Consider the following 23302-nt stretch of genomic DNA (forward strand, 5'->3'; position numbering starts at 1 on the left):
CTCGTGGCCCGACAAGGACCTTTACCGCTTCGCATTTCATCAGCTTAATTATTTCTCCCCCTGTCCATCTCCCCACGCCTCTCTTTTTATCTCTCCGGCTCTTCCCTCCAAATTAATTACCCCCCTTCCCAATAACTCACAACTCAACCTTCAAACAAACAACATTATGACACTAACAGCCAGAACAACACTAAGTAAAGACCCCACTTCCCTAACCCATCATTCCAGCTTCTCATCTCTGCTCCGCTGGGACGGTTTGGACATTCATCTATTGTTGGGTTAATGCTATTAATTAACTGGGATTTTCATGGAAATACAGCCCGGCTCTGAATTGTCTTATTGGTCTTATTTCCATATTCCGAGATAGCCCTTTCATTTGAGGGTCATGATTAGAGTGTCACTCTGGTCGCGGCAAAATGAGGAGGCTTCCTCAGGGATTAGAAATGAAAAGTGGGCTCTCTCTAATTTGGCCACGACTGGTCTGAGACTGTCTTTGGTCTGGAGACTGTACATAATGAGGTGACTCACCAGCCAGCAAATTTGAAAAGTAAATTCACATTCTTCTGGTGCCTCTGTGCTGGATGAGAAAGTAATGACCGTGGAGTCAGAGCTCAGTAGCTGTAAATATGCATTGGTCACAGTGTTGATGACATACACCCCGGATCAAGTTACTCAGTTACAAACACTACAGAACAGTTGCACTGACTATTCAGTTATACCAAATAAATAAATAAGTAACCTGAAATGAGAGAAAATACCAGAAACAACAGAGGCCTGCGTTCTCTCTGTATGCGTGTGTGTGTATGTGTGGAGAGAGAGAGCAGAGGGAGTGTATCACTGTCCACAGCAGCAACAAACCCGAGATTCAACAGGAAATCATCTAGACCTTCAAAGTAAAAGCTAAACACTTCGCACTGTTAAGACCAACACTATTAATTATTGTTATTTATCTATTTATTGTCTCGAATTTGTACATGATACGGTGAACATTTATTTTCGGGGCACATTGTCAAGCTTGGATTACCAGTGTGGCGACATCCCCATGGTCCCAGACCCTCAGTGGCTACACGAACCCCAGATTGTGAGGTGAGTGTGGTATTTCATTAACACATATGGATTACAAATGTACAGTTTCCAACAAACCAGAAATACTATAGAAATGGTATTTTAAATGGGCTGTGTGCTGATGTTGTCAAAACCTATATATATATATATATATATGTGTGTGTGTGTGTGTGTTTACTGTGTACATCTTTTGGGGGGATTTTCACTTATAGCTTATACTTTAATCTCCAACAGCGGTATAAAACACAAATAGCTAAAAATGAAATTAAATAAATCAATTTAAGAAAAAAATTGCAACTCCTCTCAATTACTAGGACCACCACACAATCTACTGCTGTATTTTATATATATATATATATACACACATATATATATATATATATATATATATATATATATATATATATACACACACACACACATATATATATATAACAGCATATATATGTGTGTGTGTGTAGGTTACAGAAGTTTTTTTTTTTTGTACAAGTACAGTTTGTTCCACCTTCACTCCGCAACGCAGATGTGCGCAGCGACTAGTTTATTTTGAAAACCGTGAGCGGAAGACGCATTATTTTTTCTTACTTGACCGGCGTGTGAGTAGTTCGCTCTCCTCTCCTCTGTGTAACCACTTGCTCCGAGGACGTGTGGATGTACTGTGCATTCCGCCGTGTTTCCGTGGCGCAGGGCAGGACGGTCGCCACGCCTTCAGTGTCGCGCTTTTACGCGGCGTAACCCACTGCGTGTGTCCACTGTTCACCGACAGCAGCCTGCCCGGAGCGAGGACCGGGACCTTTCATCAAGCCACCACAGACATTTTCCTCCACCGACATCAATCAATTAGGCAGTGCCTCCGGAGTCCGGCTCTACCTCTGTCACTGATGCCAGCTGAACGGGCTGTTTTGTAAAAATAATAATAATAATAATCATTTGTGGATATCTGACGCGGCAGATATATTCATTTTGACATCGGATACAAGTCGGATCAAAGATGGGAATCAACGTGTAGTGCCGGTAAGTGAATGAAAAACGCAACAATTAACAATATTTGCATATTGAGATTTCACTCAGGCCAGTATTGTGCGTGTGCGCCTTTGCGTATTCTTGTGTCTTGTGTGTATTTGCGCTCGTGAGACACCATCGATAATCACTGTGACTGGAACACTGTGTCGTCAGAGGCAGAAGTTTACTACGGTGATGACATCATAATATCGTGTTAGCGTCGCTTGCATCATTTTACTACGATCAAGAGTCTGAGGCGTGAGTCAGCGGTGTGTTCAAAGGGCGACTTTATATCAAGTTCATATCACAGGCTGGTCCTGTGACACATTTAGATGAGGCAGTGCGCGATTTGTGTTTTGTGTCATAGTATTGTTAGAGGCACTCGGACAATGATCACGTTTTTTTTCTTCCTGCCGTGGACTGGCGACACAGTTGAAGCTTATCTCTTTTTGGGTAATTATTAACATGGGAGCGCATCCTAATCTCCCTGGTGGTTTTCTCAAAGACTGCCTGGCTCCATTTATCAATTCCCTGCAAATAATGCAAGCTGGTTCTCTGGAGAGGTATGGTTGTGTAAACAGGTGTGGCACTGTTGACATCTTACCCTAGTTTCTAAGGAATGAAAAAAATCTGCATCATCCACTAAAGCGAGCAGGCGGTGGTAAGCAGCTTTTTCTCCTCAGGGCGATGGAGCAGCTTGCACCGCTTCCCAGTACAAACCACACATATTATCTGTCTCTTGCAGCTTCCGGCAAAGTGGACGAAAGTCCGGCCAATTCTGTCAAAAGCGAGTCAGATGGGGAGAAATTCTAACCGCTGTTGTTGACACTACCAGTAATGTCACTTCTTCCAGGCCCTCGGCTCTCTCCTCAGAGCTTCAGCCATGCTGCGCCTCCCAGCCCCTCTGGACTAAAACACGGGAGTGGGGTATCACATTTCGTGACGATGCTCTCTCAGCAGTGAGCCCAAGGAGGCGGCGGCAATTTTTCTCAGTTCCTTCTTCGAAACTTACCCTGCTTTGCCTTCCCTCTCCCTCCTCCCTGCCTTTTAGGATGCAGCCCCGAGAAGTGTGCGTTTTCTCCTCCGTCACTCGCACATTCTGTTTGTTTCACCCTTGTGCAGCGAGACGACTGCAGAGCAAACGCTGTTTTTGTTCTGTGTCACGCTCGCCTATTGAGAGTGAAAGAGACGAAACTCTTGTCAGCCACCGCGTTGCTTCTCTCCAGTGTAGCGTGTAAACTATCCTGGATAACCTGGGAATTGCTTCAGTCCTCCAGCGTCATTAACACCCTTTGACTCCGTCGTGACCGAGGCCCAGCGGAGCCCCTTTGTTCTGCCCTCTTCTGGGTTTACCGACTCGGTTAACCTTGTCTGCGCTGAGCCCATAAAAACCCCGCTGCCCTCGGCGGTATTGGAATGACAGCTTGCTCTAACAGAACAGCAGATAGGGGTTGAGCAGGTTTGAGTCATCGGAGCAGGGGTCTGTCAGAAGTCACTGCTAGCTAGAGTGTGCAGGTACAGACATGGACTACGGCTTATGTTCCCTCCAATTCAGGCCAGGTCTGCGGAGGATAACAGGTGTGCTGTTAACGAGGGCATCGCCGAGGTTGATGTCAGATGGAGAGACAAGTTCCCAGAGAATGTGGCCAGTGTGCGAGCTGGTGTAGAGAGCGAGAGGGGAGAAAGCAGGGTTTCTCTCTGGGGCAGGTCGACGGGGAGGTAAACACAGTAGCTGTTAGTCTGGTGGCAATGACAGCTTTATCACCACCGAAGGTTTATGGTTGTGTGTGTATGGGGGAAGGGCTCTGTGTGTGCGTGTGTGCGTCTCTTTGAATCATGCATTCCACAACCGTCTTGTGGCGGTGTTGTGCAAACAGAAATCTACTACATCCCACTGGTGATGCTCATGCTCAGGGAATTCCATCTAACGGCATTGCTATGGGATCATTAATTAACATGCAATAATAGTATTATGGACTTGTAGAAAGCTGAAGCTTGTGTATTTTCATCTCCACGTACCTGTTAAATGCTTGTGATTTGCCTTCCGTTTTAGCATTACCGGGACTTTTCGGGCCTGACCTGGATTGTCAGGTACATCTAACGTTTCTTATTTTTAACAGCTTACATAATCAGCTTTTCATTTCAGGAGGGGCACGGGCTGACAAAGAGAGCTCTGACAGCCCGTGTACCTGACAGGCCTTCCGATTGTCCCGTGGCTACACGGCAGCTTTGTTGCTGACACGGGGAATGATGAGAATGATCTCGCTGACAGGTCGCGGGCAGACGTGGTTCACATGTGGAATCGCTCAGAGCCGGCTGTTCTGTCACGAGAGAGAGAGAGAGAGGACAAACAAGGGATTTTGATGAAATAAAGGAGAGGTTTGGGGGGCGGGGGGTGGAGAGAAAGAGGGGGGCGGGGGGTGTCACGGTGGAGACTCAACAGGCATCTAATTACCTCCCAACAGGAGCCTTGATTCCATGGAAACGCTCTGCGCTCTCCAGAGCTGGTCTTAGCTGCCTCCACACAGCTTGGATGCTGTCATACAGGCAGCTATTGACCGTCGGCCCTCATGGATTTGGCAGGGTCAGAAAAGCAATGGAATATGATTAGGTCCCCGGTGTGTTCAATAAACTGGAGTAAGCATATAGATTACTCCATCAGATATAGGCTCCGAGCAATGAAATTGTCCTTGAACGCACGAGGTGACCACAGAATCACCATTTGCAAATGAAGTTCTCTAGAAATACCCAGTGCCGTTACAGCAGCTTGTCAGCGTTTGCTTTGCAAGGTACATTTCTATGGGTGGGACTGTTATTGTGTAGATCTCAACCAAGTGTAATACAGGCTAAGTTCTTTTTGTGAGTTCTACTGCTGCAAGAAACATTTTGATAGTTTTGGCCTTGTTTTGTTTCTGCTGTTCAAGCACATGTGAAGACGCCACACACCTAGGAAATGTAACACACAACCTACTTTGGTAATAGATCGAAGCACAGATGGCAATGCACCTGCAGGGATGATGGAGAAAAAAGCTAGCAAACATAGATGCAAGGTTCTAAGTACAGGGAAGTCCCTTGTTCAGTTTATGAATGACAAATAGCAACATGAAGCAATTAGTGATGCAACCTGATTACCATAAAGCTGCTATCTGATGGCTAGCGTCTTGTGAAAACAGGTAGTGTTTTGTCTCTTCATGTATATCCAGTGGCTACCCATGCCAAAACTTCCTGTTCCTGTCCCAAGTACACAAAAGTCGGACTTGTGTAGTAGTTCACATTTAACAAATATAGACGGAAGGCCACAGTACGATCATTGCATCGTCATGTGTTTGGAAGAGCAAACTGCTCGATGTTAGGGGCAATGCCTGCAACATGTATTCTGGGATACCTGGGTGTCCCAAGTCCCCCAGAGTTACCTCCTGAAGTGTCTTCGATAAAACGGGCAGGGCAGGAACACGTCTGGGCATTTGATGTGCACTTGGGCAGCAAGTGAAGATGTTTCCTAAGAACACAAATACAAAACGGGCATTGTCTTGACGTAAGAAAAGGAGATTCTTAGAGAGGCCGCCCATGACTGAACAGTTGCATTTGGCTTTTGTTTAAGGTATTTAGTTGATAAACCTAAAGTGTTTGCTTTTGGGCAGTGTACAAAAGGATGCTCCCCCATTTTTGTACCTGCATGCGAAGCCAAAGCTCGCTCAGTTGCGTGCGATTGGTCAGTATTACTCGCCCTGCAAATGGGAACCACAAAGCTTCCGCTACTAAAAGCTTGTTCTGCTGTTCTGGTACTAATACATATTCACACGAAGGCATTAGGATTAATGAAGTAAGTAATCTGACGGCTGTCTTAATCATATCACAACGCCAAGGTACGAGTTGTGAACAGACCAGGCCGTGCGGTCCACTAACGCTAATTGGTGCTCTTTGACATCATACATCAGCCGTGACACGCCGCGTGGCCTCTGCCTGCGCTCGTTCTAATGAGCAAACAGATGCACTTTAGCGGGGAAAGAGACAGCCGTGATGAAATTAGCAGCGTGCGGTTATCAGATTTGCATCTGTTGCATCTCGCTCATTAGTTCTCGGCGGATACCCATGTGCAGGTTAGATTGAGACAATACCTCGATGCAGAGTGGGTGTTTGGAATAGCGGGCTAATTTTAAAATGTGATTAACCGGCTGTTGAGGTGGATGCACGTGGGCATTGCTTCATTCAGCTTTTCTGTCTGTACGCTCACTCAGGGCTGGTTCTTACTCCTAACTTGGCAAGATGGTAATTACTCATAAGTACTACTTGACTCAAAAGACAAAATCACTCTCGTCCAATTCCCCTCAAAGGAACTTTGTATAAATGAGATATATTGCAAACAATAATAACAGTAATTTAGAGCATTGTGAATGACACATTTAGGGCACTCAAGCTTTAGACGTGCGCTATGTGTTCAATCTGTGCTCAGCTCTAACATCTATGCAACGTGACAGATTGCCCACGCCCATCGTGTCAGGGACCTTCAGTGCATTTTAATGCATCATTTCTATCCTCACCTCACTTCTGGATCCAGAAGTGCATTTCTCACACACACGTGAAGTGGTTCGAAAGTGGAGTCAGTGGATAATGGCGCTCAGCCTTTAGAGCTGGTCTCAGGTAATGGTTTTGATTCCATCTAAATGTAAATTTTTTGGGAGGTTTTAGTTTGACTTTGGGGGATTTGAGATTTGCAGATCCTCCCGCGGGACGTAACGTTTGAATCTTGCTTTATTTCAACGCTTTTTTTTTCAAAGGGTGCAAGTGCGAATATTGAGTTTACGGCTGCGCCTCTTAGAGAACGGCAGATGGTTGTTTTCACAGCGAAGGACTGACTTAACTTGGACTTGGACGCACTCTGACTTTCTTAAAGCCTCGCACATGCACAAGCAGAATCCCAAAGACTTGCGTACACAGCTGTGTTCAAACTCGCTCAGGAATGAGGATGCGTACGCACGCGCGCGGGGCTCTGCTCTCGGAGGAGAATTCCCAGTGAGATTCACGTTGGGGGCCGATGGAGCTGGTGGGTGTGGAACAGGTGCCAAATTGTCAGTGTAAGCCCACTCAGGCACTACAGAGGGATTCCAATTGAAGGGATTTGGGGAGTGTGTCCCTGTTGAGGCTTGACTGTGATTCCCAGCCTCTGTCGGGATTGTGCCGCGGAGAGAGGAATGGGTGGGGAGGCGGAATGCCTCGACCGTAACTCAATCCTGTGTTTGGCTGCCGTGTGGGTGCAAGTGTGCATGCATGTGTTTTTTCAAGACACAATGAGCTCATTTGTTTGCAGCTCCGCTCCTCCCCATGCACACACCATTACCCACCAATAGTGCGCCGGTTTGATTTTATAGCAACGTGTGTGCAGTGACATCTGAGGTATTTTGTGGTCCCTCTGTTGTCAGCTGTGCCAGGCGGTCGCTGCGCAGTTCAGCGGCCAGATTGGCTCGGCCCTCGTACCTCGACATTCGGGTCTAGGCGCCAATTCGCTTTTGGGCTCCTGCGGAGAATTGGGAGGATGGTTAAGGGGACGAGGGCCAAAACGCCTCCCGTGGCAGCAGCTCCCACTGGGGGCGCAGGCCGCTGCAGGGCCATCTGTACAGACATCCTGACGGGCGCGCATGAGAACGAGATGGAGGAGGAGGAGGAGGGGAGTGACGGAGGGGACGCGCGGGACGACAAAGAGCTGTTTACTTTCATTTAAGCCCGCGCAATCAGGAGGATACTCCCATTATTTCCCCAGTCACATAATTTCAGGTTTCAAAGAACGACGGTTGAAAATTGAGGCCAGAGCTGCAATACTCTGCGGAGCACAAAAACAGTGTCAGCCGCCAAGTATCTGCCTTTTTAGAGCACGGTCCCAAAATAGATGAAATTGTGATCTGTTAAAAGCACGAACATGTGGATCCTCATTTAGAAGAGATGTGTTACAGAGTGTGTAAATCAGTTGGCAGGGAGGGAGTCATATGATGGAGACTGCGGAAGAAAAAGAAGAGGTGCTTAGCGAGTCTGACAAGAGGCAAAGAGGCAGGTTTAACATTCCTGGAGCCTGGACTGCCTGCACACTATCCTGAGGTGATTATTGCACTCTCAAGCAAGATGCAGGGAGAGGCAGCGGTGGGGGGGAGGAGGATGCAGTTTTTACCTCAGTCTGTTTACTTCCCTTTAACTCTGATCTCTGAAACCAGGAAGCAACTACAAAGACGTAACTAAACGCTGCTGCAGTACCGATGCCGGATATTTGCTGTGCATCTGGTGAAGCGCTGCTCTTCTAAGAATAGTGGTGCATCACGTCATGGTTTCAGCCTGTGTGGTTTTCTCTATATTAGTATGCTGTATTCAGTTGGATATAAGGAGCCCTAAAAAAACGAATTCTGCAAAAACACATAAGAATCAATTTAATGTTAAATGCCCAGATTTGTACAAATACAAGTTTGACTTATATTCACTTAATATAACTAAGAAGCAGCACTGAAGTTTTCCTCATCAACTTTGTCGCCAAAACAATTAAAGCTCCTCACCAGTTGAATAATGTGTGAATTGGCCTTTATGTACTCGCTGTACCCTTAAGGACACGAAAACGTCTTTGTAAACACACTTCCTTAAAACTTATCAGAATCAGCTTTATTGGTCAGTTATGTGTACACATTTGACTCCGGCCTCTGCTCACAAACACAGCACTTAGGTAGAAGCCTAAAAAACAGAAAACTGTACAACACAAATTAGACTTTCAGAGCAGATATATAAAATGAACTTGAACAGCAAGTGTATACAATTAATGGAGAGTTATTGTTCGCATTTGAGCCTGAGGAAGAATGCCGCTGGGCACGGTTAAAAATGTTGTTCATGGGTTTGTTGGATGATTCAAGTTGAGTTTGGGGGTTTTAAAAGATAAACGTGTGGATTTGAGCCTCTTGAAAATGAAATTCTTTATGTCAGATACGATGTAGTTAACATTTTAGTCGTGGACAAATAGTCACAGCCAGCAGAGCCGGTGGATAATAAAAAAAAAAAAAAATGCGCTAACTGCAGCCATGTTTAAAAGACAAAGCCAGACGACCCCTGAGAGACTTTGGTTGGACACAAAGCTGCTACTGTAACACCATCTGCCCCCACCAAGGAACTTTAACTCCTCACCTTTGACCTTTGACTCCTTAATGGTACAGGTCAGACTGCGGTTTGATCCTGAATGAGCCACTCCAGCTTTAATGGAGGGCTGCCTCCAAATGCCGATTGTCCTCATCCATTAAACCCTTCACGAAGAAAAAAAAATGAAGTGTCAGCATTAGGTCATCATTCCTCTCACCGCGCACACGCCTACTGAATACTTGTGAGCAATGCTATGCAATTGGTGAAACAGGTTCTGCAGGCGCTTTCTGATGTAGAAAGAGCTACGGGAAGACGGAGATTAACGCAACGGTTTGACAGCTCTGAGCTGCTCGGTCACGTCAGGCGTGCCATTGTTTCATCAACGCACACACACGACTAGTCAAGGGTGCTGATAAAGAGCGCGCGCCTCCAGACAGTGTCATTCTCTCAATCATGGCAGAACAAAGCACGCCGATCCCCCGACGATAACACCCCGACGGACTCACGAGACAAAACACACACACCTACACACACACACGCCCACGCTGCGAGGGCCCTGAACAGTGACACTCCCCCAGCTGTCTAGACAGAGCGCAGGGCTGCTGTTGGCTGGCTGCTGGAGGTCTCGGGGGGGATTAGAGTACACACGGCTACGCTCACCTGTTCTTAGCTGCTTGTTTCTCAATGTGTCTTTTCATGCAGTATTCATGCGCCTTGACAGGCTCAGAGGGAGCCGAGTGCATTGGGAGGTATGGAGGACAAGTTATACATAGAGTTCAGCTGTGGATGACTCCTCCCGCACGCTGTAGGAAAAGTGGTGTAAGTAATATGTTGTACAATGATACGTGCAGTAGCAGCAAGCAACATCTGTGGCGTTTAATAAAGATCTATTTTGGTTTGGACCTGTCAGTTAGAGTGTGGCGGTGGGTATGTGGTGGGGCACTCACTGGTTCGACCAACGGCTTATGATGTTTTTGCTTTCGCTTCTGTTTCACACGTTGCCGCTGTTCAACAAAGTTACAGTCTTGTGATATTTTTGTTCTTGAAGAGGATGCGTCTTAAAAGTGGTTTGTGTTCTGCATCAATTGAGTGTCCACAACGATCTTGAGGACAAATCTCAATTTCACCAATTTTTTCAGCCATAGTCTCGCCTCATGTGAGCTCTTGAAGGCAACCGACTCCACCATTTCCACCCCACAACCCTAGACTAGACCCTAAATAGCAGGTCTGTGTAGGAGTTACCTGACTGACTTCTGCTCACGCTGTACAAAGTGCAAGATGTGCACCGACGGCGACGCAGGGCTGTGACGCAACGATGAATCACGGCGGAGCGGTGGAGGAAGGAGCCTTGGAGAATTAAGAGAGTGGAGATTATCTCAAGCGATAGAAGCCATTGACAGTGCGGGCACGTAGAGCACAAAACTCTCAGTCACTCCCATACATGTACGAAAGCAGACACCCGGACGGACGGGTGTACACGTGTTTGCATGCATGAAGTGACTCAAAGATAAACCGCTCGACTTAGTCACACAGGCACCTTGAGCGGCGCGGATGTTCGGCCCACCGGTCAGTCCCTACACAAAGGAAGTTCCCTTCGGTTGCCCACAAAGCTTTCCCTTCGCGTCGGGTTTGTCAATTTCTGTATTTATCGGGCCGTGTCTTCTCTGCGGCTGCACGTTGTAATCCAATCTCAAGGAGGTCGCTGCAAGGACGCCCCGGTCCTGCCCGACTGGGAAGCAATCTAGACAGTGGCAATAACTTTTACGGGAGGAATTGTTTCGGATTAGAGCGTGTTGTCATTCAGGGGCAATCCCGCGTAATCTCTAACCCTGCAAGATGGACAGCTTTAATTCAGTTTGTATATATTCAGGATTGGACGATCAGAAGAGCATCATCACGTGGTCGGTTAAACACCTGTTTCTTTCCTCTTGCCTCGTTATTTCCAGTGTCTCAAGGATTACTGTTGCTCTGGGGTCGCGCACAAGAGAAACGTCGACCTTCGTGAACCACCACCGATGTTATCAGATTGAAGACTGTGGGTGTCAGTGGCGCGTGTAGGAAGGAGGGCCATAAAAGCGCCTTCAAATAAGACAGACTCCCCATCCCCCAGCCTCTTGTCCGCCTGCCTGTGTGTGTTTGCGTCTAGGTGCGCGCAAGTGCATGAATGAGCGCACAAACGCGGAGGAACACGGAGAACAAAGGAAACCTGAACCCCGTCACGAGGGGGAACTTGACACACGAGCTGCTCTTCTGCATGACGCTGTGTGTTTGACCCTTCACCCCCCTCCCTCCTCCCCCTCCTCCCCCGGGACCTGTGACTTTGGTTTATCGAGCTCGGACCCGAAGGTCACCAGAGGATGAACGCAGCGGGTGGCGACACATCTGGTCACATGTGTGCAGACATTTTTTAATTCTGTGTATGAGTGTATGAAACCCTGTGTGTGTGTGTGTGTGTGACAGCATTAGGTGGGGCATGGGGCCATTCGTCAGCACTTCTCTGTTTTTCTGTTGGTGCGCCCTCGCTAGCTGTCAGAGCTACAAACAGCAGGAAGAATATGCAGTGTTTACATCTGATACAGCTTCCTGTATGTTGCTCAAGTCCTCGTTGTCGCCATGTGGGTTTGCTGCCTTTCTCGTGACGTGCGGGGAGAGACCTCGTGCCATTCATGACACCTAGACGCTGTCCTTGGTGGTAACACACAGGTGGATTTAGTCGTCATGGTTCGAGAGTGCAAATGTCCAGTTTGTGCGAAATGAGAAAGTAAGGAACTGAAACATGCTGCAAGTTTATTTTCATTCAGTTTAACCAGAATTTTTCTTTATTATTTCCTTGCCTTTTTTAAACCTCTATAATAAATCAGGACTCTTGTAGTTGGCATTAGGATGATGAGTGATAACTGCACTCTGAATATTACAAAGCACTGTGTTCTTACTCTATCTCCACTCTAGATTAGAGCACATTAAGCGCTCCTTTCCACCGTAGATGCTTTGTGGGTCCACTGAGGGAAGCAGCATGTTGAATTTTTAAAACGTGTAACCCTAAGCACTCTTAAAGGGAAAGGCGCACACATGACAGGGTAGAAGGTCACACGATCGCTCTCAGGCAAGCAACAGTCTCCACGGCGACTGGGTGACCCATTTTTCGCTCTCCCCTCCGTCTCGCCGGTGTGTGGGAGACGGGGCCCGGTGTTCGGAGGGTGCTCTGTATCCCCCGACAACGGCGGCGAGTAAAAGGGGGGAATGCGTTTTCTGCAAAGAACACGAGTGAATGGGGGATGATAATATGAGAGGAGGCTGAAAAAAAAAAGCGTGTTGGAGAATGTAGGCTCAATAGATGCCCGTTAGATCAACTTCAGGGAGAGGAGGACAAACAGAGTGCCTTGTTACGCCTGATGCTTGGTTCCCTAATTATGCACATGTAAGGACCCAAATCTGTCATCTTTGCTCATTACGTCGTTACATTGTCGTTTAACAATCAATAAAACATGAAGTGCTGTTGCTGCTCAATCTTATCCGCATCGCAATTTAATTTCCGTGAGACCGTTGATGTTTTTATAACTAATGGAAATGTCCCTGAATGCAACCACACACACACACACAGAAGATCAACTGGGACAAACAAAGACTTATTTACATCCCCAAGTGTATGTGCCGGGGACGCGACGGGTGCAAAATTTGCATCAAATTCATTTCCTCCTACCACATCAAATGCGCTGTCACTGCTTGAGCCTCCGTGTTGTGTTCTTTTGCCCTGCTGATGACACTATTTTCTCCGTGTGTGTTTGAACTCTAGTCAGGAATGCCCCAGACTGTGTGCTCAGGCACCATGTTTACCACTCCCAGTGGTTTCAGCCCTCATCTGGCCTGTGCTGAGCCTGGGGAGGAGGAGGAGGAGGCCCCGCAGGAAGGCCCGGGGCCTGGGGCTTGCCTGGCCGACGGACCCCCGATCACCTCCGCCTCCCTGGACACGCTGATCCAGAACCTGGTGCCCACCGCCGACTACTACCCCGAGGTAAACTGTGATGAACTGCAGCCGCCGTTTCATTACAAACTCCATCTGCCTCAGATAGTCCGTTTTCAGTTTATAGTCTTAGTGGCTGCACTGCCAATTAGATCATTAACCCCCCATGTCATGTTTAAAGTGCGACTCTGCTTGCTTTAATTACAGAAAGCTGCACAGTGTTTTTTATTGATGTAGTGGAAAGTGTCTTAGCGAACGTCTCCTTCTGTCCTTTGACAGAAAGCCTATGTGTTTACCTTCTTGCTGAGCGCTCGTCTGTTCATTCCTCCTCCGGAGCTGTTGGCCAGGGTGTGCGAGCTGTGCATCAAACAGCAGCAGCTGGATCAGAGCCCACTCGACACGGTAAGCACTGCACCATGCATAAGTACATATCCCTGCACGAACACGACCGGATTAATGAACAGAAATGCTTGTGGGCGTACGGGGAGCGTCCGGGCCGGGCTGTGTTTCTGTGTGTTTTGTTTCGCCGGTGGTGCTGTCGCCATTCCAGAGAAATAGAGAAAAAAAATAAACCTACTTCACTCCTTTATTAACAGGCACGAGTGCGCAAGTTTGGGCCGAAGATCCTGCAGCTGCTGACAGAGTGGACAGAGACGTTCCCGTCCGACTTCAGGGACGAGAAGATGGTGGGACATCTTAAGGACATCATCCACAGGATAGCTGCATGCGACGAGGTACGTTAAGGATTTGTGACTGCAGCGATACGACAGACAGCGTAGGTGGGATGAGATTTTGGAAGGATATAGATAAAAAAAAAAACTAAACAAGCAAACAGCTGCCCATGACAACAGTTTGTGAAGGACTTGTCACGCTCGCTACAGTTATTTCCATTAGAGCCTCTATAATCTGAAGCTGCGGTGAGAAATGCTCTGGTGGGGAGCAATATTTAATTATCGCCACTACCTCTGGTGTGGGGGGTGATGGAGGAGTCAGAGTGTCAGCGCAGGGTGAGTGGCCACGGTCCAACTATTAGGCAATCTTACATCACGGGAGAGAGGAAGGAAGGATATTAGGGGGAGTGGCCTTGAGGGAGAGTAGAATGAGAGAGAAGGATGGAGAAAATGAGGGGGCAGAGGAATAAGCAGGGGAGGAGGAGGGTGATGAAGTCAGAGGGCAAGAGTGGTAAAAATGGAAGGAGGTGCAAGGAGGATAGAAAGAGGGGAAGAGCAGGTGGTGATGAATGATGTGCCATTTACAGCTGGATGTCTATGGTGTGGGTGTGGGAGCCGTGCCTCTAGGTTACTGCTTTTGAGGCAGACTGACCTAACAGGCTCTGCCTGCAGTCGTCTGGAGGGAGGGGCACCGAAAACACACACATTCCTGGGCGCAGGACGCAGCACACCACTGCTGTAGCGCGAGAACCCCTGACAACACACTGTACTTTTTTTTATTGCATTCTTAATTCTCGGGCTCATTGCAGCCTCTGAAGAGCATCTAAAAGCCCCGGCGCTAAAAATAAAGGTGTGTTAAAAATCTATTCCTGACGCTGTGGAGGTTGAAGGTTTTCTGCAGACGGCAACTAGCCGCAGAGTTAATGATGTACCAATTCATTTATAGAGAGTTTAACTGTCAGTGATTGTAGAAATGCAGCCACACGCACGCAGTGAGTAAATCAGATACGGGCGTGAAGTGGTCACTGCTGGTGGAGGAAGGAAGCGGATACTTTATTTAAGTAAGGATATAAATGAGGCATCATTAAGAGGATGTATTATTAAATTGGATTCAAAAGTACTTATAAATATCTACTGTGTATAATTTCTTATTACGTTATATTGAGTAACGTAAAAAGGAACATTTCCTTCACACATGTAATGTAGAAACATATAAATAAGCACAAAGTGGAAATACTCGTGTTATTTATCGCAAATTAAGTAGCTCTTTGGATTCAAGTGAAGACCTGGACGTTCTTTTGATTTATGTCTGTCACTAATCTACAAGCCATTAGTAAATTATTCATCAAAGTCTTTATTGATCCCCCCTCCCCTCTCTCCTCTCATCTCCAGGCCTACTGGAAAACACTGAACCAGGTGCTTCAGAAGCTGAGCCAGAGGCTGGCCCTGATGAGCCAGGGGGAAGAGAGCATTGTGAAGGTCTCCCTCAACGCCTCCTCGATCTCTGACAAGCTGGTGGCCTTCAAGACCAAGCCTCCGCCCATCCAGAAGGACATGCTCTCCATCTGCAACGACCCCTACACACTGGCACAGCAGCTCACCCACGTGGAGCTGGTAAGAAGGGGGGCGGCGGAGTGGGAGCGAGCGAGAGATGTGTGGGTTAGACAGAGGTCAGGGTAAGAGCTGACAACAAGGATGGACGAGGAGGAGGAGGAGGAGGAGGAGGAGGAGGAGGAGTGGAAATGATGCAAAGTCGCCAAGAATGCTGGTGGAGATTGGAGTCCACGCGAAGGACATAAAACATGGAATGAAAGAAAAAGATAAAAGGAAACCCACACAAATTTGCACATAAAAAAAAAAAGTAGCATTTTGAAGCTCGTTTTGAAGTTGTAGTTTAACCTTGAGTATTACTTGTCAGCTCTTCCAGCACTAACTGCCTCCTCATCCGGTGTAATAGAAGGCAGAACAAAAGGGAGTAATGCAATAAAACACACATGAACAAAGGATCTCTGCAGTGTCCCTCACGCTGCATGCACGCTGCCTTCGGCCCGTTCGTGTGTGCCTCGACGCGGGCACGTGTAACCGGGGGTGGCCGTGTCTCCGTGTGTGCATGTGCCCGAGTGAAGCCTGCACCCTTGTCTGAGCGGTGACATCACCCCCAGAAGTCAGCGACGTGCCTGGGGGCTTCAAACAAAGGGGGATAAAACCGCTGCTGATGTATGTGACCTGACAGCTTCACACTCTAGCACACACACGCCAAAGGAAAGAGGCGGGGGGGGGGGCGGAGATAGACGGGCACTTTTACAACATTCTGGACATGACGACGACGCACCTCGTGGGTTGTAGCAGTGTGATTTAAAGATGGGTGTTATTGTGCCTTCTCTCCCTGTGTGTCTGTGCGCGAGATGAGTCACTTTGATTAGCACATGTATGTGACCGTGCAGCTGTCTTTTAATAGTCTCAAGTGTCAGTTTGAGGAAATATGATTCCAGTGAGTCACATCACCGAGTCATTACTTCCCTTTATTGATTGCCTTCCATTACTGAAATGAAAGAATTATTAATGGGACAACCCCGATCGGTACGCGTGTGCGCTTCGATTACCCATGTTATGGGGACATCAACATGTTTACGCAGTCGCATTGTATGGCCGACTATAGATTTATTTATTTTTTTAAAAAAAAAAAGGTTTTGCTTAGCTTTAGGTTACGGTTCAGGCATTCAGTGTGATGTTTTTTTACTTTTTTGTTTTCCAGGAACATTTGAGGCACATCGGGCCCGAGGAATTTGTCCAAGCCTTTGTTCAGAAGGACCCACTGGATGGAACACAGGTGAAGTTTTTCTTTTGTATAAGTCACCATTTATGTTCAGCTTCTGCACAGTTTTTAGTCAGTGGGAACTCGTGGTCTGTCCTGGGGTCAAACCACTGACATAAAGAGACTGACATAAAGAAGAACACGAAAGCACTTATATTGCTTATTGTGCTGTAGCGTATTGTCCCTCCTTCACTATGCCTTCTTTTTATAGCCGTCTCTTAAATCTTCTGTCATACCCTTGTTATTTTTTTGACTGTTCTCCATTTTTCTACTCATTTCCGCTCCAAGCTTGCTGGCTTTGTCATTTCCACTCACGCGGGAGGGGGGGTCAGACTGTAGATGGGAAGCTAATTAGCAGAGTTCCCGATGGCTGCACTTCCTATACTTACTTTGTGCGTGTGTGTGCATCAGCAGCCGTGCTTCGGTGACCAGAAGAAGAAAACCACAAACCTGGAAGCTTATGTGAGGTGGTTCAACAGACTGTGTTACCTGGTAGCTACAGAGATCTGCATGGTGAGTAGGAGATGCTGGCACACTGCTACTAACCTGACAGATATACTCATTTTGACCAACATGGGGAGGGTTAAATGTCACCAAAACCTTAGGAACACTCTGTTCTGACTAATGAAAAGCCCTTTCTCATGGTCTTATTAATTTAACATAAAACTAAACATTGTACTATATATCAGTTATACAGTACACTTAGGTACATATTTTAGAAGATACACAAGGTCACTTTATTTTAGAAATAGCTGCAGGACAGTTTTTTATTCTGTAATTCCTTATTGAGAGACTTGTTGTTACAGAGGCTTAGTGCCCCCTACTGGATTCTTTGTGGTACTACATTTTCATTTACATAGCCTCTCTCTGAATCTATAGAAAGGCAACGTTCACTGTAGAATATTAAGTAAAAAGTGTGAAAGAAGAGTCTCTCGTCTCCTTTTCACAGCCTGCAAAGAAGAAGCAGAGGGCCCAGGTCATAGAGTTCTTCATCGATGTGGCTCGGGAGTGTTTCAACATTGGAAACTTCAACTCCCTCATGGCTATCATCTGTGAGCTCTTAATCTCCTAGTATCTGAGTACTTGATTAATTCCCATGTTTCCCTGGGTATTGATAGTTAAAATCCATTTGCTCTTGCAGCTGGCATGAACATGAGCCCCGTGTCACGTCTGAAGAAGACTTGGGGCAAAGCCAAGACTGCCAAGTTCTTCATTCTTGAGGTAAATCTAACTATCCGTTTGGCCGAGAGCTACGAGACAGGTAGCAACTTGAAGCTGACACTGTTTCGCTTGTTGCGGTTTGCTTTGACAGCATCAGATGGATCCGACTGGAAACTTTTACAACTACAGGACTGCCCTGAGGGGCGCCGCCCACCGCTCTCAGACTGCCAACAGCAACAGGGAAAGGGTGAGGCTTGGCACCTGAACACCGGTTCCCGCCATCATCATTCCCGTCTTTACATCAGAATTTACTTTGCCTGTTGTCTCCCGCCAGATTGTGATTCCCTTCTTCAGTCTGCTGATAAAGGACATTTATTTCCTGAATGAAGGATGCGCCAACCGCCTGCCCAACGGCCACGTCAACTTTGAGGTGAGGCCGAGACTTTAGTCCTAATCCTAGCTCATTTATTAAGTGACTAATAACGTCCATGGGGCCTCATTTGTTTTATTTTATCTTGTGTTTTTTTTTTTTTTTTTAGAAATTTGTGGAGTTGGCTCGGCAGGTTGGGGAGTTTATGACATGGAAACAAGTGGAGTGTCCATTTGAGGAGGATCGGGCCATCCTACACTACCTCCACACTGCTCCCATCTTCAGCGAGGATGGTGAGAACCCGTCACATGCGTCGCAAGCTGTGAAATTGTTCAATTTTTCCGATTACTTTGGTTTATGACGAACCTTGAGTTTAGTGCTAGTTACGTAGCAAATTAGCATTTAGCGTAATAGTAGGCTTCAGCTTCACAGAGCTTCATATATTCTCAAAAACCTTGTTTTTCTCATCCCTCCCCAGGGCTCTACCTTGCGTCCTACGAGAGTGAGAGTCCAGAGAACCAGGTAGAGAAGGACAGGTGGAAAGCACTCAGGTGAGAATACGCGCAAGTGAGAAATGCTGCTCGATCCAAATCAACACAGCTTCCTCAGTCGACCATGTTCCTCTTGTCTCCCGTCAGGTCTAACATCCTGGGAAAGACATGAGGAGCTGACGGCAGCTAACCCTCCCACCAACGAGGGAGCGTGTGTTCTCTTTGCACTAAACTGAACTGTGAAGGAACCTAGCTGGTACTTAGGTGTTTTTCTATGAAGAAATGGTGGAGAGAAAAAAAAAGAAGGAGAAAGACATGATGAACAGGATTCATCAATGAGTGTTAAAAGAAAAAAAAATAATAATGTCAAAAAAAGCTAAATCAGTATGTTGGAGAGGGACAGCTCCTCCGCCATCCTCCCCCTTAATGTGTGTTTACTCTGTGAAGATGTTTACTGCTATAGAGAGTTACAGTTACAGGGAAAACCCACTTTATGACATGAAACTTGTTGTTTTTGTATTTGCTCCTCGACTCTTCTCTCTCTCTCCTTCTCTTTTCCTTTCGTCCAAAGCCTTGCCTAGGTTATTTCATTTTTCCTTTTACTCGTACTGTACTGTAACAAAAACATATGATGTGAAGGGCGCTGGCTAGCCCGTATCAGCTGTCAAATTTTATAGGTCTACTGAAGGAAATGGCAACGTTGCGCGTCTGGGAAGGCGACGCGCCTCTGCGCGTTTTTCACCCGAAACCTGCGGACGATGCGCGTGAGGTCCCGGCGCGTCCTCCTTGTCTGTCGCCGTCGTCTCCGTCTTGTGCACGAGGACGTTCGGAGAAAAAAACTGTTTCATCTCTTCTCGTGTTTTTATTTATTCCATTTGGGGGGGGCGGGGAATATGAACTGTTTGAAACGTTTACTCCTTTTAAATGTATTGTGCCATTAATGCAAGAAAACTACAAGTAACAGTGGCCTCAGCGGGAGCCGCGGGGCCGGGGTGTAGATTGTGTACAGGTGACGTTTTACCCCTCATCTTTCTGCTCTTCAGGAAGTTCTCTCTGACTGACGTTCAGTTGTCTGATATATTTATGGAGATTTCTGTGCTGACAGATGTATAGTTTTTAATGTAACTTTCCTTTACTGAATATGAAGTCCGGCGGCATGCTACGGCGGGTGTTTTTAAAGGGGCATTAGCGTAACCACCTTGTAAAGACTACTACTGCAACAAAAAAGAAAACAAACATACAAAAAAAAACTTTATACGTTGTTGCATTTTGCGGAAAGGACAGCGGGGAATTGGTGACCACTGTCTTGCTATCATGTAAAGAGGGGAAACTTGTGCCATATGATTCACCGGTTGTCACAACAATTCAGGTTGACTTGAAACGTGTTGTTTAATTGTTTCGTGGGGTCGTCACTGAGCTTTGTTTTGTTTTTTTGTTTTGTTTTTTTGGCAGTCGTGGTTCATTTTTGAGTCGTCAGGGGGGAGCGTTGTAGGAAAAGAAGCGGGAACTGTGTAATTATAAGCTTTTTAAAAACAGTCTTATTCAGTTTGCTCTTATTGATTGATGTCAGTGTTTCCTCTTAAGAAGCACCTTTCCCCTCTCTATAACAGACTGACTACCCCCTCCCCCTCCTCCTCCTCCTCATTTGCCATCAACAAACTCTGTCTGTAACCCATTACCCTCATGAGATAATAATAGAGAGCCAGAGATGTGATGTCAAATCTGCCATTCGAGGTGAAGACGTGTTTTAATAAAACATTGTCCGTGCTGAGCGTGTGTTCTGAATGACAATCGCCTACATGACATCGGTTCTGCTGTTTTTAAACAGTGTTACTACCGGACTGACGCGTCCGTCTTTGAATTTTTGCTTACACAAACATCGCTGTGTGCAGTTAAAGGAGTGGAATGCGTTCAGTTATGTTTTTTTTTTGTTAGTTTGTTTGTTGGTTGTTTTTTTTTCTCCTGGATGTTGAGGCCACACGTTTGGCTTTAACATCAGCGCAGAATTTGTGACTGGTTCCTAAAAAGCCTTTAATAAAAATAAACCATGCTTAAGAGACTGTCTGTGGTTGATTTTGTTCATGATGTCCATTGTACGGAACATTTTCATGAGCCTCAAATGATCTAAAAATCCTATTAAATACATAGTTGCATTACAATACCATCTATAAATCTACTAAATGAACAAATCAAGAGTTGAGTTAACTCCGTCTAAGGGGCCTTTCTTCCTTTATTTGGCAACCATGTGCAACATGATTTCACAAACAACATTTTAAACTGCTCACTTTGAATATCTCATGTAAATCTGCAAATATTTATTGGATTATTGCTGTTTCAGTGACTGCTTGTTGAATCGTTTCAGCCTTCACATCAAAGAACATACACTGGTTTAAATGATTCCACAAAATCACAAATTTCTTTAATGTATGAAAGCGGGTTCACATTTGCTCCGTGCACACAAAAACAAGTGAATTTATGCGGGTGATTTATTTCAGCAAAGGAGCAAACCTTGCAAACTGACAAAGGCTGCTCACATATCTTTCATTTCCAGAAAAAACTCCAGTCCATATATTCCACGTAAAATCGTCCTCGCATTTTACACCAACGCCAAACCACATGTTCTATTTCAGTTCAATTCAGTACATCTTAGTCTTGTAATTCCTCTCGACCCTGGCCATATGTTATCTTAGCCAGTTTGGCATACGTTTCAAAATTCCTGGACCCCAGGTAGGTGCCGAAGAAGGCCTGCAGCAACACGACTGCCCTCATTTTACTCAGCACTGGTCTGGAGATGTCCACGGAGAAACGCAGCAGGGCGCCCTTCTCCGGCATCGGTGTCGTGGAGTACCGGGAGGCGAGGCCGATGTTCAAAGGTAAGGCTAGGAGGACGGGGTACACCGCACCACCGAACACCCCGACAAGCGCCCCTCGAATCAGGGCGCAGGTGGGACAGTTGAGGTCTCCGTACAGGAGTGGGGTGGTCACCGTGGCGTTGTACAGGGCGCACGTCGTCACGAAGGGCAGCACGGCCATCGGCAGGCTGGAGGAGAAGGGCGCCTGCCTCACATTCAGAGCTCTGCGATACAAGCTGTTGGACACCAGTCCTGCAAGACCAGCGTTTCCCCCCAGATAGAAAAGTCCGTAATTGAAAACTTTCTGATCTATCTCGGGTAATTTCTCGAAATTCTTCGCCAGCATCTCATTGATCACCGCCCTGGTGAGGGGTTTCCCGGCGATGCTCTTCTTCTCCGTATATTCAGACATCTTCAGAATTATTGATTATGTCTTTTTGAAGCCACAATATACAGACAAATCAATTATTAAATTTATGGAAGGTGATTCTCGGTGTGAAGACAGGGCGCAGACATGCTTCTTACCCACAATTCAAAGCGCGAAGCTGTTGACTTTACCCTGAACACAACCTGTCAGGCAGAACGCCGCTGTTTGTTTTTGTTTTTTTATGAGCCGTTCTTGCATATTCAGTCATATGTATTTGTATTGTTTGCGTGGTTGTTTTCTGTCCTTTTGTAATATTTCTATTTGAATGTCGTTTTATTTTTCCAAATCACTAAGTACTATTATTACCATCCCAATTCTGCTCTGTTTGTCAACGACAATCATTTACATACTGTCGGTTATTATCTGAACTAAAAGGCATACATATGTAACATATGTAACAAATATTGTGCATGTATTTATTATTATTTATTTTTTGTTTTGTTTTGTTTATTTGCCCCTCCATTAGCCTGTGTTCCTTGCGTTCCTTTTTACGGGTTTGCTTGAGGGAGGTCAAGTGGTGATATGGTCTCCTCACTCTTACTCAAAAATAAATAAACACGAGAATTACGCCAGTTACACAGAGCATAATTGCAAGAGTTCATATTGTCATATTAATACCACCACCTCTGGATACTGAAGATGTTATATATATGTATATATAACATATATTCTTTATTACAAATAATATAATTAGTGCAGTTTCAGGTTTATTTACAAAGGTAGTTTGCGCTATAGCCACAAATCTCACCATATATTTTACCAAAATCAACATTAAGTCTGATGCATGTATAAATGCATCAAATTAGTGGGAAAAGATTATTGGTGTATGGATATGATTAAATCTGAATAATTATAGTAAAAAAAAAAAAAAAAAGATAAAGCAAAATCAAATGTATAGTAATATAGTTACCCTCAAGACAACTTGAAAATATCTACACGTTAAGCCTGAGTGTGGTTGTAAATGAGAAATATCCTAAATTATTCATGTAGAAATAATTTCAAGATTATTTATCCACAAAGAAGGACGAAATACTGTTTAAGTGAGGATACTTTCCAAGGCACCCTAGTAGAATGAAATGAGATTGAGGTGAACTGGACGATTTTCGATTTTTCCGAGTCTGCGAAATGATTGGAGTCGCTGTTGTGCTTTCTTGTGATGTTGGAGGATGAGGTGAAGTCATCAGTAATATGGGATTAAAGGAATAATCATCCCAATTGCTCCTGTAAACTAGATACCAGCATGTGCATGAGCATTGTCTCAGTCTGAAAGCGGACGCTGCCTGATTGTGCCTGAAAGACTCAGCTCAGGGAAAAATTAACCCACAACATCTCTCACCGAGGGGGCGTTGCCAATGCGTTGCGTCATGTAAGCAGTTTAAGAAC

At 45.9% G+C, this 23302-nt stretch overlaps 2 protein-coding genes across 3 annotated transcripts; one reads left to right on the top strand and one right to left on the bottom strand.

Annotated features, from left to right (window-relative positions):
• The first annotated feature begins 1651 nt into the window (after positions 1 to 1651).
• Positions 1652 to 20700, top strand: LOC125008476 (ras-GEF domain-containing family member 1C-like). Of its 2 annotated transcripts, none has more exons than XM_047585748.1 (14): positions 1652 to 2079; positions 12965 to 13183; positions 13412 to 13534; positions 13729 to 13866; positions 15196 to 15417; positions 16559 to 16633; positions 17030 to 17131; positions 17568 to 17670; positions 17760 to 17839; positions 17931 to 18026; positions 18114 to 18209; positions 18319 to 18442; positions 18628 to 18700; positions 18788 to 20700. In XM_047585748.1, exons 2-14 carry the CDS (start codon positions 12971 to 12973, stop codon positions 18810 to 18812), a joined length of 1470 nt encoding a protein of 489 aa, XP_047441704.1. In that variant the 5' UTR covers positions 1652 to 2079; positions 12965 to 12970; the 3' UTR covers positions 18813 to 20700. The 2 variants fall into 2 exon arrangements, with proteins under 2 accessions (XP_047441704.1, XP_047441705.1); XM_047585749.1 differs by having other exon boundaries at positions 1653 to 2079; positions 17033 to 17131.
• A 328-nt stretch (positions 20701 to 21028) lies between these two features.
• Positions 21029 to 22040, bottom strand: tmem126a (transmembrane protein 126A). The gene has a single exon (XM_047585750.1). The coding sequence runs from the start codon at positions 21902 to 21904 to the stop codon at positions 21287 to 21289; it is 618 nt and encodes a 205-aa protein (XP_047441706.1). The 5' UTR covers positions 21905 to 22040; the 3' UTR covers positions 21029 to 21286.
• Between the last annotated feature and the right edge of the window lie 1262 nt (positions 22041 to 23302).

The sequence above is a fragment of the Mugil cephalus genome, chromosome 5, assembly GCF_022458985.1.
Source record: "Mugil cephalus isolate CIBA_MC_2020 chromosome 5, CIBA_Mcephalus_1.1, whole genome shotgun sequence".
Lineage (NCBI taxonomy): Eukaryota > Metazoa > Chordata > Actinopteri > Mugiliformes > Mugilidae > Mugil > Mugil cephalus.

Bases quoted from the DNA above. Each gene is read 5' to 3' on its own strand.
- tmem126a (XM_047585750.1), bottom strand. From the start codon at position 21,904: ATGTCTGAATATACGGAGAAGAAGAGCATCGCCGGGAAACCCCTCACC.
- LOC125008476 (XM_047585748.1), top strand. From the start codon at position 12,971: ATGCCCCAGACTGTGTGCTCAGGCACCATGTTTACCACTCCCAGTGGT. The intron at 15,418-16,558 runs GTAAGAAGGGGG...TTTGTTTTCCAG, and splicing joins AGCTCACCCACGTGGAGCTG to GAACATTTGAGGCACATCGG. The intron at 16,634-17,029 runs GTGAAGTTTTTC...TGTGTGCATCAG, and splicing joins ACCCACTGGATGGAACACAG to CAGCCGTGCTTCGGTGACCA.